Source organism: Salvelinus namaycush, chromosome 19 (assembly GCF_016432855.1).
Source record: "Salvelinus namaycush isolate Seneca chromosome 19, SaNama_1.0, whole genome shotgun sequence".
NCBI lineage: Eukaryota > Metazoa > Chordata > Actinopteri > Salmoniformes > Salmonidae > Salvelinus > Salvelinus namaycush.
The window spans coordinates 24,762,619-24,781,203 of record NC_052325.1 but is presented as its reverse complement, the minus strand read 5'-3'; the positions used below and the strand labels follow the sequence as shown (position 1 = coordinate 24,781,203).

The 18,585-nt window shown below is 49.2% G+C and overlaps 2 protein-coding genes across 2 annotated transcripts in view; one reads left to right on the top strand and one right to left on the bottom strand.

The window, feature by feature from the left end:
- hspbap1 (hspb associated protein 1) overlaps nt 1–2,197 on the top strand; it is a 43,486-nt gene extending 41,289 nt beyond the window's left edge. Inside the window, exon 8 of the mRNA XM_039014694.1 lies at nt 635–2,197. Within this exon, the coding sequence (XP_038870622.1) occupies nt 635–1,285 (651 nt within the window). The 3' untranslated portion in view covers nt 1,286–2,197. The remainder of the gene's footprint in view (nt 1–634) is intronic.
- A 915-nt stretch (nt 2,198–3,112) lies between these two features.
- On the bottom strand, nt 3,113–15,367 carry LOC120063949 (solute carrier family 15 member 2-like). The gene is made up of 11 exons (XM_039014258.1): nt 15,210–15,367; nt 7,326–7,407; nt 6,788–6,913; nt 6,152–6,316; nt 5,991–6,037; nt 5,773–5,880; nt 5,259–5,355; nt 4,942–4,983; nt 4,731–4,832; nt 4,328–4,432; nt 3,113–4,040 (listed from the first exon to the last, which is right to left on the bottom strand). Exons 1-11 carry the CDS (start codon nt 15,365–15,367, stop codon nt 3,831–3,833), a joined length of 1,242 nt encoding a protein of 413 aa, XP_038870186.1. The 3' UTR covers nt 3,113–3,830.
- Between the last annotated feature and the right edge of the window lie 3,218 nt (nt 15,368–18,585).

The window sequence follows — 18,585 nt, the reverse complement described above, 5'->3', positions numbered from 1 at the left end:
ACTAGTTTTAAAAATGTTTTATTTTATTTATCTAAGCAAGTCAGTTAAGAACAAATTCTTATTTACAATGACGGCCTACTGGAGAATAGTGGTTTAACTGACTTTATCAGGGGCAGAACGACAGATTTTTACCTTGTCAGCTCGGGGATTCAATCCAGAAACCTTTCGGTTACTGGCCCAACACTCTAACCACTAGGCTACCTGCCACCCCAAAGTTAAGAGCCATAGTCCCTGTAAACACATAGTACTGACCATAGTCCCTGTAAACACATAGTACTGACCATAGTCCCTGTAAACACATAGTACTGACCATAGTCCCTGTAAACACATAGTACTGACCATAGTCCCTGTAAACACACAGTACTGACCATAGTCCCTGTAAACACACAGTACTGACCATAGTCCCTGTAAACACACAGTACTGACCATAGTCCCTGTAAACACATAGTACTGACCATAGTCCCTGTAAACACACAGTACTGACCATAGTCCCTGTAAACACATAGTACTGACCATAGTCCCTGTAAACACACAGTACTGACCATAGTCCCTGAGTAAAGCGGAGAGTGACGAAACATTGGTTCATTTCATAACGGTTGAGTTTATAGTTTTGACTTTTTTTATTTTTCCAAAGGAGGGGTTGGTGGGACATGACGAGAACATGCAGTACCTGAACCTGGCTGTGGGGGCCTGCATGGAGAAGAGAGGGATAACAAGTCACCGTGACCAACAGACCCAGGACACCCCAGCATGTCCAAGGGCAAAACGTGACTCCAGGGGCCAAGCTAAGAACACCAGCTCTTCATCACCACCAGCAGAGTACCTTTCCTCCTCTTCCACACCATCCACCATGCCCTTCGGCCCTCACCTCATCCCTGTGGCCTGGAACCAGATCACCAACCAGGAAACTACAGAGCAGAACCCCAAAAACCAAGACAGAACGTCACCATCCAGAGACTGTGACATAATCAGGTCTAGCAGCGTAACCCAAAACACCCCTCCCAGACCTGTCAGTGGGAGTAGAGCCCAGCACCAGCATGGAGGGGAAAGCATGTCCAGCTCCGGTTCAGCCTCAGACCCCCTACTGTTACCACAGCCAGGGTGCAGAGATGGAGGAAGGCCACCACCTGGGGACAGAGACCAGGGCAATGGTGACAGAGCACACTGCCCTGTCGCCATCACCACCAACGACCTACTGCAGTGCCTGGTTCACCCTGAGGTCATTGCTAGAGTCTCTGAGCTACTGATGGAGAGAGTCCGGTCAGGGACAGCCACAACACCATAGCTTCATAATCTACATTCCAACGTTCATTCTAGTATGCTACTGAGATTGAATGCCAAAATACATTGCTTCATTCTAAGTGCTAAGCTAGTATGGATATTGCAACAGAGCCTAACAAGTAGATTGTACGTAACTTCCCCCAATTGTTAAAAATGGGGAAAGGAGTCATCATCAGTAAGTCTATAGAGTTTAACTGGGTTCAGTTGACTTGACGGCTGAGGTAGTCAAGGTGGAGCATATCATAGTATTAATACCTCTGACACTGGCTCTTATTTCCCCTAATGCTGCTGGGAGTCTCTGGCTACGTCCAAAATGGCACCTTGTTCCCTATATAGTGCACTACTATTGACCAGAACGGCTTGATGATAAGGCGAGAGTAGAACGGTCCTGGTCAAAAGTAGTGCACTATATAGGGAATAGGGTGCCATTTGGGACGCAAGCCTCTGTGGAGTTAACAGTGATTCAGAAACCACTGAATGAACGGCCATGCTCTGCAGTGCCCACATGGGAAATCCTGCCTGGCTGATAGTTATTCCAAAGTGTCAGAGAAGGGAAAACGGAAAGAGGTTTCACACTTTTTTCTATATTTTCTTACCCTCCTGCTCCTCCTTTTTCTACCCCATCTACACTGAGTGTACAACACATTATGAACACCTGCTCTTTCCATGACATAGACTGACCAGGCTAATCCAGGTGAAAGCTATGATCCCTTATGGATGTTGCCTGTTCAATCCACTTGACACAAACCTGTTCTTGACACCGGTTTGTGTCAAGAACTGCAATTCTGCTGAGTTTTTAACGCTGAACAGTTTCCCGTTTGCATCAAGAATGGTCCAACCACCCAAAGGACATCCAGCCAACTTGACACAACTGTGGGAAGCATTGGAGTCAACATGAGCCAGCAGGCCAGCATCCCTGTGGAATGTTTTGGACACCTTGTAGAGTCCATGCCCAGACGAATTGAGTCTGTGCTAAGGGCAAAAGGGGGTGCAACTCAATATTAGGATGGTGTTCCTAATGTTTTATACACTCAGTGTATATGGTTTACACTGAGTGTAGTATGTTATAGTCTTGGCGACTCCATGAGGTCAAATCCAAGTCAAGAGCATTTCTTCCATTCTTACCATGTTTGTAGTCTTGTGAAATTAGACATTTATTTTCTACCTATGCCGAGCAAATAGCGCTCCAAAATAGCACTGAAAATGTAACTTTGTATAATCCTTGTAATAATAACAGTGATAGCTAGTATTTCTCAGATGTCGGCTACATTTTCTGCCTTCCATTCCCCAGCTGGTAGGTTATGTTTGCGTCCCAAATGGCACCTTATTCTATATTTAGTACACTCCTTTTTTGTGTTTTTTTGGTATTTTATTAGGATCCCCTTTTAGCTGTTGCCAACCTGGAGCTAGTCTTCCAGCGACTACTCTTCCTCTTTAGACCAGGGCTCTGCCTTCCATTCCCCAGCTGGTAGATTCTGTTTGCGTCCAAGGGCTCTGGTCTGAAGTGGAAGGACTATATAGGGAATAGGATGCCAGTTAGGGTGAAGATGTTAGAAAGGCAGGCTGTTATGGTATTGTGATTAATGAATGCTGTCTAAGGAGTGATGATGTGATATGTCCCAGTTACCAGGAAGTGATGTGTTATTTTTCTGTCTCTCTATAATCCTGGGTCTGTGACAAGGGAAGGAAACCAAAGCTCTGAATGAATATATTCTAGAAACATGTAAGCGCCACCAACAATGAGGTAGTCCAGCAAAAACGTAAGAGTAGCAAGCTTTCAGAAACCCATCAGAAATAAAAGTATCATATTCAGAGAAATGTACACATTTTTATTTACGTACAAGAGTACAATTAGAGTAAAATGGTTCCCAGGAGTGGAATGTTTTATGAAGGTCTATCTATCAAATGATTAGGACACACTAGACATTTTTCCCTGACTCATAGTTTGTCATTTGAATGAGGCTCTTTTAGTTAAGTCTACTCCAGTATTTGTCTCAGGTAGCCAGTCTAAAGAGCAGGGATGGAAATTAATCTAGGCCACTATTAAAAATTGTTCTACTAGACCAGCTGGCTAGTACCCAAAATCCTTAAGTTTCATGCCTGCTAAAGAAGGACCTTTTTCACAATGTTCTGTAATTGTTTTGTTTATCAACTACAAGAGTCCGTTGTTTTCCTCTTCATCTTTGAACATCATTGTAAACAGGGGACTTCAGATCATTTTACTATGTACAGTAACATTTGATAAATTCACAAAAACAATATACAGCATTTCAACAATATGTTTTGTTAGCACTGGTCCTGGTCTGAACTCCAGATTTTGAGAAGTGTCTCAGTTGGAGTGCTAACTGTGGTTAGTCCATACTGTAAGATCACACAGACAGGGTGTGACAATAACTAACAACATACAGTAAGGTTCAGCAAGTAAAATACACTCAATCACCATATCTTAATACTTTGCTTCAATTTACAAATGTATAAAACAAAAAACATTCCACACTAGGGGCTTACAAATCTCCTGAGAGGGAAATATTCTGAAGTCAGTCACCAGACTACATCTTGGTGCTCTTCTCTATGGAGTTCAAGTACATAGTGTCATCTGTCTGGTCCTTCTTCAGCTCGTCTTCATCCTCATTGACTGTCTTGTCTGGGAACAGCTGGTCTAGCTCGCCTGGGTCTACGTAGGTGTAGAAGTAAGCCATGATGGAGAAGATGATGCAGACTGCCACCAGGAGGCCAGCGAACAGCAGGAACTCCATCCACTGGGAATGTCAGAATCAATGTTAAACACATTTAACACTGGGGACTATGGTTGTTATTTGATAGCCATACTTATTATCCTGGTGTACTCGCTACTCAAGCTGGAGAGAGAAAGGGAACAAGCCATTATTATTGTTGTGATTGCAGTAGTCCACTAGAGGGAAACCAGACACTGCTCTGTTTGACTCTTTTTAACTGTTTTATGAGGTCTATGGGTTCAATGGTGCACTGACAAGGCTTCCTAAAAGGCACAGTAAAAACAAAACCGTCTTCTACCACTGGGACTTACCTGATCCAGACCTGCCCCCTCTGCTACGATTAGCACAATGACATTGCCAAAGGCTACAGTCAGCAGCCAGCCGGCCTGCAGCACTGACTTCATGTTGGCTGGGGCCTGTATTGAACATAGACCTAGATATTGTTTATCATTGGCAGGGAAAAGCATATCACATGTTCTTCACTCAAACATGATCTCCTTGTAGAGGCTGAATTCCTAATAATCAACCCGTAGCTGTCTATACCCCCTAGCCACTTCTAGTAGATCTGAAAGGTTTCTGGTTGGTATAAGCTAAGTGTTCATCATACTGGACACCAATTCTTTCAGATCTACACAGGTGCCTAAGTAAGCATTTGAGGTTTATTAGTCAATACTCAACCAATACTCAATCAATAATCACTGGATACCTACTGACCTGTGAATAGGAGAACTCGATGCCTGTGATGGAGAACATGACTTCTCCTGCTGTCATCAGGGCATACTGGGGGATCTGCCAGGCTATGTGAACATTGTTGGCCTTCACAAATCAAATCAAAAATAATTGAATCACATGCTTCGTAAACAACAGACGTAGACTAACAGTAAAATTCCCAACAATGCAGAGAGAAAAAAGGAGAACTAATAACCTTGACATCCTCCATCTTCTGGGGAATGATCTGTCCAGGGCCCTGGACAAAAGTAAAGGAAGATATGAGTACTGTCTGCCAGAGCAGGCACTGACGATGTGAGCAATGCCAAGGTCGTGGGTTCAATTCCCGCAGGGATCACATACCTTTAGTAAGTGTAACTTACTAGGTAGCTAGTACTAGAAGTAGCTAGTACTGTGCTAGTCCATGTATTTATACTGCCAATGTGGTTTCAGGCCATAGCAGGCAGCACTTAATAGTACCTACATACAGTATGGTATTTTGTGATCTCATGTATAGGCAGTGGGCTGACTCACCCCTTTGAGGATGACGGTGTATGAAGCTCCAGAGTCAAGCAGGCCCAGGTTAATGGAGAAGTCCTGTGAGCCTGATGTACACCTCACGTGTGTATACCTGTGAGAGATGGCATAGGTGAAGGATTTAGAGAGGGCAGAGGTAAAAGAGATCTGTGGATACTGAGATATGATACTGACTATCAGTGGAGGCTGCTGAGGGGAGGACGGCTCATAATAATGGCTGGAATGGAGCATATGGAATGGTATCAAAAACATGGAAACCACGTGTTTGAAGTATTTGATACCATTCCACTTATTCTGCTCCAGCCATTACCACGAGCTCATCCTCTCTAATTAAGGTGCCACCAGCATCCTGTGGACTGTATCTATTTCTAAATTATTACTACATTAGTCAGATGTTCAATGTTAGAAAATTAGGAATATCAATTATTGAATGCTTTGTCAGTGGACTAGGAAGAGACACTTTACACTATTTTAAGATGAACTGCAATGGAACAGAAATATGGCCACTCACTCATTTCTTTCCACACTCTTATTGGGAGATATGCCATAGTCAGCGGGTATGTAAAAGTCCACAGCAGCCATTGTTACGTTCACAGCCTCACTCCGCGTGTTTATGAACCTGTTAGAGCAATACTTGAATCTTTTCAGCGTATTCACTGAACTAACGGAAGTCAGTCTTTCCGATGGAGTATTATTCCTATTTCAATTCAAACATAAACACATAATTACCTCAGGTATGCTTCCATTCTTTCACTTTTAAGTATGTTGTCTGTCGCCTATATTATAAAAAAATGAAAACAGAAACAGATTGCAAACACAGAAATGATTTCTGTAGTGACTGAAAGTACAGTTCTACAGAACTGTAAGATCATAGTGAACTTCAGACTCACTAGTTGACACACTATTCCCGAGGTTTTGCTGTGCAGGACGAGACTGTAGGCTTTCTGCTCTGTGAAAGTCTCTCTACACTCATGAAAGTGTCCATTGTGATTGATCCCCACAGTGATGGTCTTGTTGTGTCCCCCCAGTTCAAGATGCTGATATGCTTGAGGATCCTGATAGACATAGAGGCATGTGTATTACATGTATTGCCATGATTAATGTTCAGCTCTAATCAGACCTGCGTTCAAATATTAAATTATTTCAAATACTCCAACTGGGCTTGATCGAGCTTTCCTGGCACAATGGAACCAATAAAATAGTCACAAAACGGCAAACTCCAGGCAGGCTAAAGCAAACACAAAGTTTTTGAAAGATTTCAAATAGTATTTGAACCCAGGTCTGGCTGTAATAGCTGTAGAACAATGGACCTGTTGACCTCAGAACACACTCCTATCTGTTGCCGTGAGATGTAGCTGTAGACTCCTATGGTGTCGGACTATGGAGCGTCTACAGAGTCTACAGCCATTTCTCATGGCAATCCTATCTGGTAGGTCTGCTTTCTATGAAGTCAAGGTTTATTATTAGTCACAGCATTATTAGCGTAGCAGAGTAAAACTAGGGTAAAACACCCCAGCCCAGTTTACCTCATAGGATTTGATGGGTTGTGAGAATAGGTTACTCCCAGGGATGCTTAGTTTGACGTCACTGTCAGCCAGGTTGTAGACCTGTAGCAGACACTGTCCATGAGGTGCAGGCTCCACCACCGTTTTCTAGCAGAGGAATAGAGAGAGAGGGGACATCAGAGGACAGGTGACTGTCTCTGTTACAAAGGTGGCAATCCAGGTGGGTTTGTTTTTACAGTTGCAACATATTAATGTTGTTCCTGCTACACTAAACACTTCTCCAGGCATTGTGAGATCAGACCATCTATGCAGCGCAACTGCAAAAACAGATGACCTGGAGTGTCACTTACAGAAGTGAAGTGACCCAGAGATCAGAGGAGGCTGGTGGGAGGAGCTATAGTAGGATGGGCTCATTGTAATGACTGGAATGGAATGAATGGAACGGAGTCTAATGTGGTTTCCATATGTTGGATACGGTTCCATTTATTCCATTCCAGCCATTACAATAAGCCTATAGCTCCTCCCACCAAACTCCTCTGCCAGAGATGCTGCATCTTACCATGACGTTGACCTCCACCAAGGTGGCAGCACCGAAGGCAAGCGCTGCAAAGATCATACCAACAGCCATCTTCTTCAGCGGCCTAAGGGGAGATGGAGATGTATCAGGCTTTCTGTCTCTAAAGGGGAGATGGAGACGGTATCAGGCATTCTGTCTCTAAAGGGGAGATGGAGACGGTATCAGGCATTCTGTCTCTAAAGGGGAGATGGAGACGGTATCAGGCTTTCTGTCTCTAAAGGGGAGATGGAGCCGGTATCAGGCATTCTGTCTCTAAAGGGGAGATGGAGCCGGTATCAGGCATTCTGTCTCTAAAGGGGAGATGGAGACGGTATCAGGCTTTCTGTCTCTAAAGGGGAGATGGAGACGGTATCAGGCATTCTGTCTGTAAAGGGGAGATGGAGCCGTATAATTCTGTCTCTAAAGGGGAGATGGAGATGGTATCAGGCATTCTGTCTCTAAAGGGGAGATGGAGACGGTATCAGGCATTCTGTCTCTAAAGGGGAGATGGAGACGGTATCAGGCTTTCTGTCTCTAAAGGGGAGATGGAGACGGTATCAGGCATTCTGTCTCTAAAGGGGAGATGGAGCCGTATCATTCTGTCTCTAAAGGGGAGATGGAGCCGTATCAGGCTTTCTGTCTCTAAAGGGGAGATGGAGACGGTATCAGGCTTTCTGTCTCTAAAGGGGAGATGGAGACAGTATCAGGCTTTCTGTCTCTAAAGGGGAGATGGAGACGGTATCAGGCTTTCTGTCTCTAAAGGGGAGATGGAGACGGTATCAGGCATTCTGTCTCTAAAGGGGAGATGGAGACGTATCATTCTGTCTCTAAAGGGGAGATGGAGACGGTATCAGGCTTTCTGTCTCTAAAGGGGAGATGGAGACGGTATCAGGCTTTCTGTCTCTAAAGGGGAGATGGAGACGGTATCAGGCTTTCTGTCTCTAAAGGGGAGATGGAGACGGTATCAGGCATTCTGTCTCTAAAGGGGAGATGGAGACGGTATCAGGCATTCTGTCTCTAAAGGGGAGATGGAGACGGTATCAGGCATTCTGTCTCTAAAGGGGAGATGGAGCCGTATCATTCTGTCTCTAAAGGGGAGATGGAGCCGTATCAGGCTTTCTGTCTCTAAAGGGGAGATGGAGACGGTATTAGGCATTCTGTCTCTAAAGGGGAGATGGAGACGGTATCAGGCATTCTGTCTCTAAAGGGGAGATGGAGACGGTATCAGGCATTCTGTCTCTAAAGGGGAGATGGAGACGGTATCAGGCATTCTGTCTCTAAAGGGGAGATGGAGACGGTATCAGGCATTCTGTCTCTAAAGGGGAGATGGAGACGGTATCAGGCATTCTGTCTCTAAAGGGGAGATGGAGACGGTATCAGGCATTCTGTCTCTAAAGGGGAGATGGAGACGGTATCAGGCATTCTGTCTCTAAAGGGGAGATGGAGACGGTATCAGGCATTCTGTCTCTAAAGGGGAGATGGAGACGGTATCAGGCATTCTGTCTCTAAAGGGGAGATGGAGACGGTATCAGGCATTCTGTCTCTAAAGGGGAGATGGAGACGGTATCAGGCATTCTGTCTCTAAAGGGGAGATGGAGACGGTATCAGGCATTCTGTCTCTAAAGGGGAGATGGAGACGGTATCAGGCATTCTGTCTCTAAAGGGGAGATGGAGACAGTATCAGGCTTTCTGTCTCTAAAGGGGAGATGGAGACGGTATCAGGCATTCTGTCTCTAAAGGGGAGACGGAGACGGTATCAGGCTTTCTGTCTCTAAAGGGGAGATGGAGCCGTATCATTCTGTCTCTAAAGGGGAGATGGAGCCGTATCAGGCTTTCTGTCTCTAAAGGGGAGATGGAGACGGTATCAGGCTTTCTGTCTCTAAAGGGGAGATGGAGCCGGTATCAGGCATTCTGTCTGTAAAGGGGAGATGGAGCCGGTATCATTCTGTCTCTAAAGGGGAGATGGAGACGGTATCAGGCTTTCTGTCTCTAAAGGGGAGATGGAGACGGTATCAGGCATTCTGTCTGTAAAGGGGAGATGGAGACGGTATCAGGCTTTCTGTCTCTAAAGGGGAGATGGAGCCGTATCATTCTGTCTCTAAAGGGGAGATGGAGACGGTATCAGGCTTTCTGTCTCTAAAGGGGAGATGGAGCCGTATCAGGCATTTTGTCTCTAAAGGGGAGATGGAGACGGTATCAGGCTTTCTGTCTCTAAAGGGGAGATGGAGCCGTATCAGGCATTCTGTCTCTAAAGGGGAGATGGAGACGGTATCAGACATTCTGTCTCTAAAGGGGAGATGTAGACGGTATCAGGCATTCTGTCTCTAAAGGGGAGATGGAGACGGTATCAGGCATTCTGTCTCTAAAGGGGAGATGTAGACGGTATCAGGCATTCTGTCTCTAAAGGGGAGATGGAGACGGTATCAGGCTTTCTGTCTCTAAAGGGGAGATGGAGCCGTATCATTCTGTCTCTAAAGGGGAGATGGAGCCGTATCAGGCTTTCTGTCTCTAAAGGGGAGATGGAGACGGTATCAGGCTTTCTGTCTCTAAAGGGGAGATGGAGCCGGTATCAGGCATTCTGTCTGTAAAGGGGAGATGGAGCCGGTATTATTCTGTCTCTAAAGGGGAGATGGAGACGGTATCAGGCTTTCTGTCTCTAAAGGGGAGATGGAGACGGTATCAGGCATTCTGTCTGTAAAGGGGAGATGGAGACGGTATCAAGCTTTCTGTCTCTAAAGGGGAGATGGAGCCGTATCATTCTGTCTCTAAAGGGGAGATGGAGCCGTATCAGGCTTTCTGTCTCTAAAGGGGAGATGGAGACGGTATCAGGCTTTCTGTCTCTAAAGGGGAGATGGAGCCGTATCAGGCTTTCTGTCTCTAAAGGGGAGATGGAGATGGTATCAGGCATTCTGTCTCTAAAGGGGAGATGGAGCCGTATAATTCTGTCTCTAAAGGGGAGATGGAGACGGTATCAGGCATTCTGTCTCTAAAGGGGAGATGTAGACGGTATCAGGCATTCTGTCTCTAAAGGGGAGATGGAGACGGTATCAGGCATTCTGTCTCTAAAGGGGAGATGGAGACGGTATCAGGCATTCTGTCTCTAAAGGGGAGATGGAGACGGTATCAGGCATTCTGTCTCTAAAGGGGAGATGGAGACGGTATCAGGCTTTCTGTCTCTAAAGGGGAGATGGAGACGGTATCAGACATTCTGTCTCTAAAGGGGAGATGTAGACGGTATCAGGCATTCTGTCTCTAAAGGGGAGATGGAGACGGTATCAGGCTTTCTGTCTCTAAAGGGGAGATGGAGACGGTATCAGGCATTCTGTCTCTAAAGGGGAGACGGAGACGGTATCAGGCATTCTGTCTCTAAAGGGGAGATGGAGACGGTATCAGGCTTTCTGTCTCTAAAGGGGAGATGGAGACGGTATCAGGCTTTCTGTCTCTAAAGGGGAGATGGAGCCGGTATCATTCTGTCTCTAAAGGGGAGATGGAGACGGTATCAGGCTTTCTGTCTCTAAAGGGGAGATGGAGCCGGTATCAGGCTTTCTGTCTCTAAAGGGGAGATGGAGCCGTATCATTCTGTCTCTAAAGGGGAGATGGAGACGGTATCATTCTGTCTCTAAAGGGGAGATGGAGACGGTATCAGGCATTCTGTCTCTAAAGGGGAGATGGAGCCGTATCAGGCTTTCTGTCTCTAAAGGGGAGATGGAGATGGTATCAGGCTTTCTGTCTCTAAAGGGGAGATGGAGATGGTATCAGGCTTTCTGTCTCTAAAGGGGAGATGGAGACGGTATCAGGCTTTCTGTCTCTAAAGGGGAGATGGAGCCGTATAATTCTGTCTCTAAAGGGGAGATGGAGCCGTATCAGGCTTTCTGTCTCTAAAGGGGAGATGGAGATGGTATCAGGCATTCTGTCTCTAAAGGGGAGATGGAGACGGTATCAGGCATTCTGTCTCTAAAGGGGAGATGTAGACGGTATCAGGCATTCTGTCTCTAAAGGGGAGATGGAGACGGTATCAGGCATTCTGTCTCTAAAGGGGAGATGGAGACGGTATCAGGCTTTCTGTCTCTAAAGGGGAGATGGAGCCGTATAATTCTGTCTCTAAAGGGGAGATGGAGACGGTATCAGGCATTCTGTCTCTAAAGGGGAGATGGAGACGGTATCAGGCATTCTGTCTCTAAAGGGGAGATGGAGACGGTATCAGGCATTCTGTCTCTAAAGGGGAGATGGAGACGTATCAGGCATTCTGTCTCTAAAGGGGAGATGGAGACGTATCAGGCTTTCTGTCTCTAAAGGGGAGATGGAGACGGTATCAGGCATTCTGTCTCTAAAGGGGAGATGGAGAAGGTATCAGGCTTTCTGTCTCTAAAGGGGAGATGGAGACGGTATCAGGCATTCTGTCTGTAAAGGGGAGATGGAGACGGTATCAGGCTTTCTGTCTCTAAAGGGGAGATGGAGACGGTATCAGGCTTTCTGTCTCTAAAGGGGAGATGGAGACGTATCAGGCATTCTGTCTCTAAAGGGGAGATGGAGACGGTATCAGGCATTCTGTCTCTAAAGGGGAGATGTAGACGGTATCAGGCATTCTGTCTCTAAAGGGGAGATGGAGACGGTATCAGGCATTCTGTCTCTAAAGGGGAGATGGAGACGGTATCAGGCATTCTGTCTCTAAAGGGGAGATGGAGACGGTATCAGGCATTCTGTCTCTAAAGGGGAGATGGAGACGGTATCAGACATTCTGTCTCTAAAGGGGAGATGTAGACGGTATCAGGCATTCTGTCTCTAAAGGGGAGATGGAGACAGTATCAGGCTTTCTGTCTCTAAAGGGGAGATGGAGACGGTATCAGGCATTCTGTCTCTAAAGGGGAGATGGAGACGGTATCAGGCTTTCTGTCTCTAAAGGGGAGATGGAGCCGGTATCATTCTGTCTCTAAAGGGGAGATGGAGACGGTATCAGGCTTTCTGTCTCTAAAGGGGAGATGGAGACGGTATCAGGCTTTCTGTCTCTAAAGGGGAGATGGAGCCGTATCATTCTGTCTCTAAAGGGGAGATGGAGACGGTATCAGGCATTCTGTCTCTAAAGGGGAGATGGAGACGGTATCAGGCATTCTGTCTCTAAAGGGGAGATGGAGACGGTATCAGGCATTCTGTCTCTAAAGGGGAGATGGAGACGGTATCAGGCATTCTGTCTCTAAAGGGGAGATGGAGCCGGTATCATTCTGTCTCTAAAGGGGAGATGGAGACGGTATCAGGCATTCTGTCTCTAAAGGGGAGATGGAGACGGTATCAGGCATTCTGTCTCTAAAGGGGAGATGGAGACGTATCAGGCATTCTGTCTCTAAAGGGGAGATGGAGACGTATCAGGCTTTCTGTCTCTAAAGGGGAGATGGAGACGGTATCAGGCATTCTGTCTCTAAAGGGGAGATGGAGAAGGTATCAGGCTTTCTGTCTCTAAAGGGGAGATGGAGACGGTATCAGGCATTCTGTCTGTAAAGGGGAGATGGAGACGGTATCAGGCTTTCTGTCTCTAAAGGGGAGATGGAGACGGTATCAGGCTTTCTGTCTCTAAAGGGGAGATGGAGACGTATCAGGCATTCTGTCTCTAAAGGGGAGATGTAGACGGTATCAGGCATTCTGTCTCTAAAGGGGAGATGGAGACGGTATCAGGCATTCTGTCTCTAAAGGGGAGATGGAGACGGTATCAGGCATTCTGTCTCTAAAGGGGAGATGGAGACGGTATCAGGCATTCTGTCTCTAAAGGGGAGATGGAGACGGTATCAGACATTCTGTCTCTAAAGGGGAGATGTAGACGGTATCAGGCATTCTGTCTCTAAAGGGGAGATGGAGACAGTATCAGGCTTTCTGTCTCTAAAGGGGAGATGGAGACGGTATCAGGCATTCTGTCTCTAAAGGGGAGACGGAGACGGTATCAGGCATTCTGTCTCTAAAGGGGAGATGGAGACGGTATCAGGCTTTCTGTCTCTAAAGGGGAGATGGAGACGGTATCAGGCATTCTGTCTCTAAAGGGGAGATGGAGACGGTATCAGGCTTTCTGTCTCTAAAGGGGAGATGGAGCCGGTATCATTCTGTCTCTAAAGGGGAGATGGAGACGGTATCAGGCATTCTGTCTCTAAAGGGGAGATGGAGACGGTATCAGGCTTTCTGTCTCTAAAGGGGAGATGGAGCCGGTATCATTCTGTCTCTAAAGGGGAGATGGAGACGGTATCAGGCTTTCTGTCTCTAAAGGGGAGATGGAGACGGTATCAGGCTTTCTGTCTCTAAAGGGGAGATGGAGCCGTATCATTCTGTCTCTAAAGGGGAGATGGAGACGGTATCAGGCATTCTGTCTCTAAAGGGGAGATGGAGACGGTATCAGGCATTCTGTCTCTAAAGGGGAGATGGAGCCGGTATCATTCTGTCTCTAAAGGGGAGATGGAGACGGTATCAGGCTTTCTGTCTCTAAAGGGGAGATGGAGCCGTATCATTCTGTCTCTAAAGGGGAGATGGAGACGGTATCAGGCATTCTGTCTGTAAAGGGGAGATGGAGACGGTATCAGGCTTTCTGTCTGTAAAGGGGAGATGGAGACGGTATCAGGCTTTCTGTCTCTAAAGGGGAGATGGAGACGGTATCAGGCTTTCTGTCTCTAAAGGGGAGATGGAGACGGTATCAGGCTTTCTGTCTCTAAAGGGGAGATGGAGACGGTATCAGGCTTTCTGTCTCTAAAGGGGAGATGGAGACGGTATCAGGCATTCTGTCTCTAAAGGGGAGATGGAGACGGTATCAGGCTTTCTGTCTCTAAAGGGGAGATGGAGACGGTATCAGGCATTCTGTCTCTAAAGGGGAGATGGAGACGGTATCAGGCATTCTGTCTCTAAAGGGGAGATGGAGACGGTATCAGGCATTCTGTCTCTAAAGGGGAGATGGAGACGGTATCAGGCATTCTGTTTCTAAAGGGGAGATGGAGACGGTATCAGGCATTCTGTTTCTAAAGGGGAGATGGAGACGGTATCAGGCATTCTGTCTCTAAAGGGGAGATGGAGACGTATCAGGCATTCTGTCTCTAAAGGGGAGATGGAGACGGTATCAGGCATTCTGTCTCTAAAGGGGAGATGGAGACGGTATCAGGCATTCTGTCTCTAAAGGGGAGATGGAGCCGTATCATTCTGTCTCTAAAGGGGAGATGGAGACGGTATCAGGCATTCTGTCTCTAAAGGGGAGATGGAGACGGTATCAGGCATTCTGTCTCTAAAGGGGAGATGGAGACGTATCAGGCATTCTGTTTCTAAAGGGGAGATGGAGACGGTATCAGGCATTCTGTCTCTAAAGGGGAGATGGAGATGGTATCAGGCATTCTGTCTCTAAAGGGGAGATGGAGCCGTATCAGGCATTCTGTCTCTAAAGGGGAGATGGAGACGGTATCAGGCATTCTGTCTCTAAAGGGGAGATGGAGGCGGATCAGGCATTCTGTCTCTAAAGGGGAGATGGAGACGGTATCAGGCATTCTGTCTCTAAAGGGAGATGGAGACGGTATCAGGCATTCTGTCTCTAAAGGGAGATGGAGACGTGTATCAGGCATTCTGTCTCTAAAGGGGAGCTGCGAGACGGTATCAGGCATTCTGTCTCATAAAGGGAGGATGGAGACGGTATCAGGCATTTCTGTCTCTAAAGGGGAAGATGGGGACGGTATCAGGCTTTCTGTCTCTAAGGGGAGATGGAGACGGTATCAGGCATTCTGTTCCTAAAGGGGAGATGGAGACGGTATCAGTCATGTCTGTCTGCTAAAGGGGAATGGAGATGGTATCAGGCATTCGTCTCTAAAGAGGAGATGGAGACGTCCCCTGTTTGAGCCTGGTGTGACTGTCCCACCGGTAGAGACCTGGTGGTACTGTCCCCTGTAGGGAGCCTGGTGTGACTGTCCCCTGTAGGGACCCTGGTGTGATTGTCCCCTGTAGGGAGCCTGGTGGTCCCCTGTAGAGAGGCTGGTGTGACTGTCCCCTTTTGGAGCCTGGTGTGTGATTGTCCCCTGTAAGGAGCCTGGTGTCATGTCCCCTGTTTGGAGCCTGGTGTGACTGTCCCTGTAGGAGGCCTGGTGTGACTGTCCCTGGTAGAGAGCCTGGTGTGACTGTCCCCTGTAGGAGCCTGGTGTGACTGTCCCCTGTAGGGAGCCTGGTGGTGACTGTCCCCTTGTAGGGAGCCTGGTGTGAATCTCCCCTGTTTGGAGGGGGAGCCTGTGTTGACTGTCCCCTCGTAGAGGAGCCTGGTGTGACTGTCCCCTGTAGGGAGCCTGGTGGTGACTGTCCCCTGTAGGGAGCCTGGTGTGTACTGTCCCCCTAGAGAGCCTGGTGTGACTGTCCTGTAGGAGCCTGGTGTGACTGTCCCCTGTAGGGAGCCTGGTGTGACTGTCCCCTGTTGGAGCTGGTGTGACTGTCCCCACGTAGAGCGCCTGGTGTGACTGTCCCCTGTAGGGAGCCTGGTGTGACTGTCCCCTGTAGGGAACCTGTGTGGATTGTCCCCTGTAGGAGCCTGGTGGTCCCCTGTAGAGAGGCTGGTGTGACTGTCCCCTGTTTGGAGCCTGGTGTGATTGTCCCCTGTAAGGAGCCTGGTGTCACTGTCCCTGTTTGGAGCCTGGTGTGACTGTCCCCTGTAGGGAGCCTGGTGTGACTGTCCCCCTGTAGAGAGGCTGGTGTGAACTGTCCCCTGTAGGGAGTCCTGGTGTTGACTGTCCCCTGTTTGGAGCCTGATGTGACTGTCCCCCTGTAGGGAGCCTGGTGGTCGCTGTGTAGGGAGCCTGGTTGACTGTCCCCTGTAGGCAGCCTGGTGTGACTGTCCCCTGTAGGGAGCCTGGTGTACTGTCCCTGTAGGAGCCTGGTGTGACTGTCCCCGCTGTTTGGAGCCTGATGTGACTGTCCCCTGTAGGGAGCCGATGTGACTGTCCCCTGTAGGGAGCCTGTGTGTGCTGTCTCCTGTAGGGAGCCTGGTGTGACTGTCCCCTGTAGGGAGCCTGGTGTGACTGTCCCCTGTTTGGAGCCTGATGTGACTTGTCCCCTGTAGGGAGCCTGGTGGTCGCGTGTAGGGAGCCTGGTTTGACTGTCTCCTGTAGGGAGCCTGGTGTGACTGTCCCCTGTAGGGAGCCTGATGTGACTGTCCCCTGTAGGGAGCCTGATGTGACTGTCCCTTAGGGACCTGGTGTGACTGTCTCCTGTAGGGAGCCTGGTGTGACTGTCCCCTGTAGGGAGCCTGGTGTGACTGTCCCCTGTAGGCCTGGTTGTGACTGTCCCCTGTAGGAGCCTGGTGTGACTGTCCCCTGTAGGGAGCCTGGTGTGACTGTCCCCTGTAGGGGCCTGGTGCTCTCCTGTATGGAGCCTGTTGTGACTGTCCCTGTTTGGAGCCTGGTGTGACTTCCCCCGTAGGACCTGGTGTGACTGTCCCGGTAGGGAGCCTGGTGTGACTGTCCCCTGTAGGGAACCTGGTGTGATTGTCCCCTGTAGGGAGCCTGGTGGTCCCTGTAAGAGAGGCTGGTGTGACTGTCCCCTGTTTGGAGCCTGGTGTGATTGTCCCCTGTAGGAGCCTGGTGTCATGTCCCCTGTTTGGAGCTGGTGTGACTGTCCCCTGTAGGGAGCCTGGTGTGACGTCCCCTGTAGAGAGGCTGGTGTGACTGTCCCCTGTAGGGAGCCTGGTGTGACTGTCCCCTGTAGGGCCTGGTGTGACTGTCCCCTTTAGGGAGCCTGGTGTGAATCTCCCCTGTTTGGAGAGCCTGGTGTGACTGTCCCCGTAGGGAGCCTGGTTGTTGACTGTCCCCTGTAGGGAGCCTGGTGTGACTGTCCCCTGTAGGAGCCTGGGGTGACTGTCCCCTGTTTGGAGCCTGGTGTGACTGTCCCCCGGTAGAGAGCCTGGTGTGACTGTCCCCTGTAGGGAGCCTGGTGTGACTGTCCCCTGTAGGGAACCTGGTGTGATTGTCCCCTGTAGGAGCCTGGTGGTCCCCTGTAGGAGCTGGTGGTGACTGTCCCCTGTTTGGAGCCTGGTGTGATTGTCCCCTGTAGGGAGCCTGGTGTCACTGTCCCCTGTTGGGAGCCTGGTGTGCTGTCCCCTGTAGGGAGCCTGGTGTGACTGTCCCCTGTAGAGAGCTGGTGTACTGTCCCCTGTAGGGAGCCTGGTGTGACTGTCCCCTGTAGGGAGCCTGGTGTGACTGTCCCCTTGTAGGGAGCCTGGTGTGAATCTCCCCTGTTTGGAGCCGGTGTGACTGTCCCCCGTAAGAGCCTGGTGTGGACTGTCCCCTGTAGGGACCTGTGTGACTGTCCCCTGTAGGAGCCTGGTGTGACTGTCCCCGTAGAGAGCCTGGTGTGACGGTCCCCTGTAGGGAGCCTGGTGTGACTGTCCCCTGTAGGGAGCCTGGTGTGACTGTCCCCTGTTTGGAGCCTGGTGTGACTGTCCCCCGTAGGAGCCTGGTGTGACTGTCCCCCGTAGAGAGCCTGGTGTGACTGTCCCCTGTAGGGAACCCTGGTTGATTGTCTCCCTGTAGGGAGCCTGGTGGTCCCCTGTAGAGAGCGCTGGTGTGACTGTCCCCTGTTTGGGCCTGGTGTGATTGTCCCCTGTAAGGGCCTGTGTGACTGTCCCCTGTTTGGAGCCTGATGTGACTGTCCCCTGTAGGGAGCCTGGTGTCTGTCCCTGTAGGGAGCCTGGTGTGACTGTCCCCTGTAGGGAGCCTGGTGTGACTCTCCCCTGTTTGGAGCCTGGTGTGACTGTCCCCTGTAGGGAGCCTGGTTTGACTGTCCCCTGTAAGGAACCTGGTGTGACTGTCCCCTGTTTGGAGCCTGGTGTGACTGTCTCCTGTAGGGAGCCTGGTGTGACTGTCCCCTGTAGGGAGCCTGGTGTGACTGTCCCCTGTAGGGAGCCTGGTGTGACTCTCCCCTGTTTGGAGCCTGGTGTGACTGTCCCCTGTAGGGAGCCTGGTGTGACTGTCCCCTGTAGGGAGCCTGGTGTGACTGTCCCCTGTTTGGAGCCTGGTGTGACTGTCCCCCTGTAGACTGGTGTGACTGTCCCCTTAGGACCTGTGTGGACTGGCCTGTAGGGACCTGGTGTGATTGTCCCCTGTAGGGAGCCTGGGTGGTCCCCTGTAGAGGCTGGTGTGACTGCCCCTGTTTGGAGCCTGGTGTGATTGTCCCCTGTAAGGAGCCTGGTGTCGGAGGGGGTCTGTTTGGAGCCTGGTGTGACTGTCCCCCTGTAGGGAGCCTGGTGTGACTGTTCCCTCTGAGAGAGGCTGGT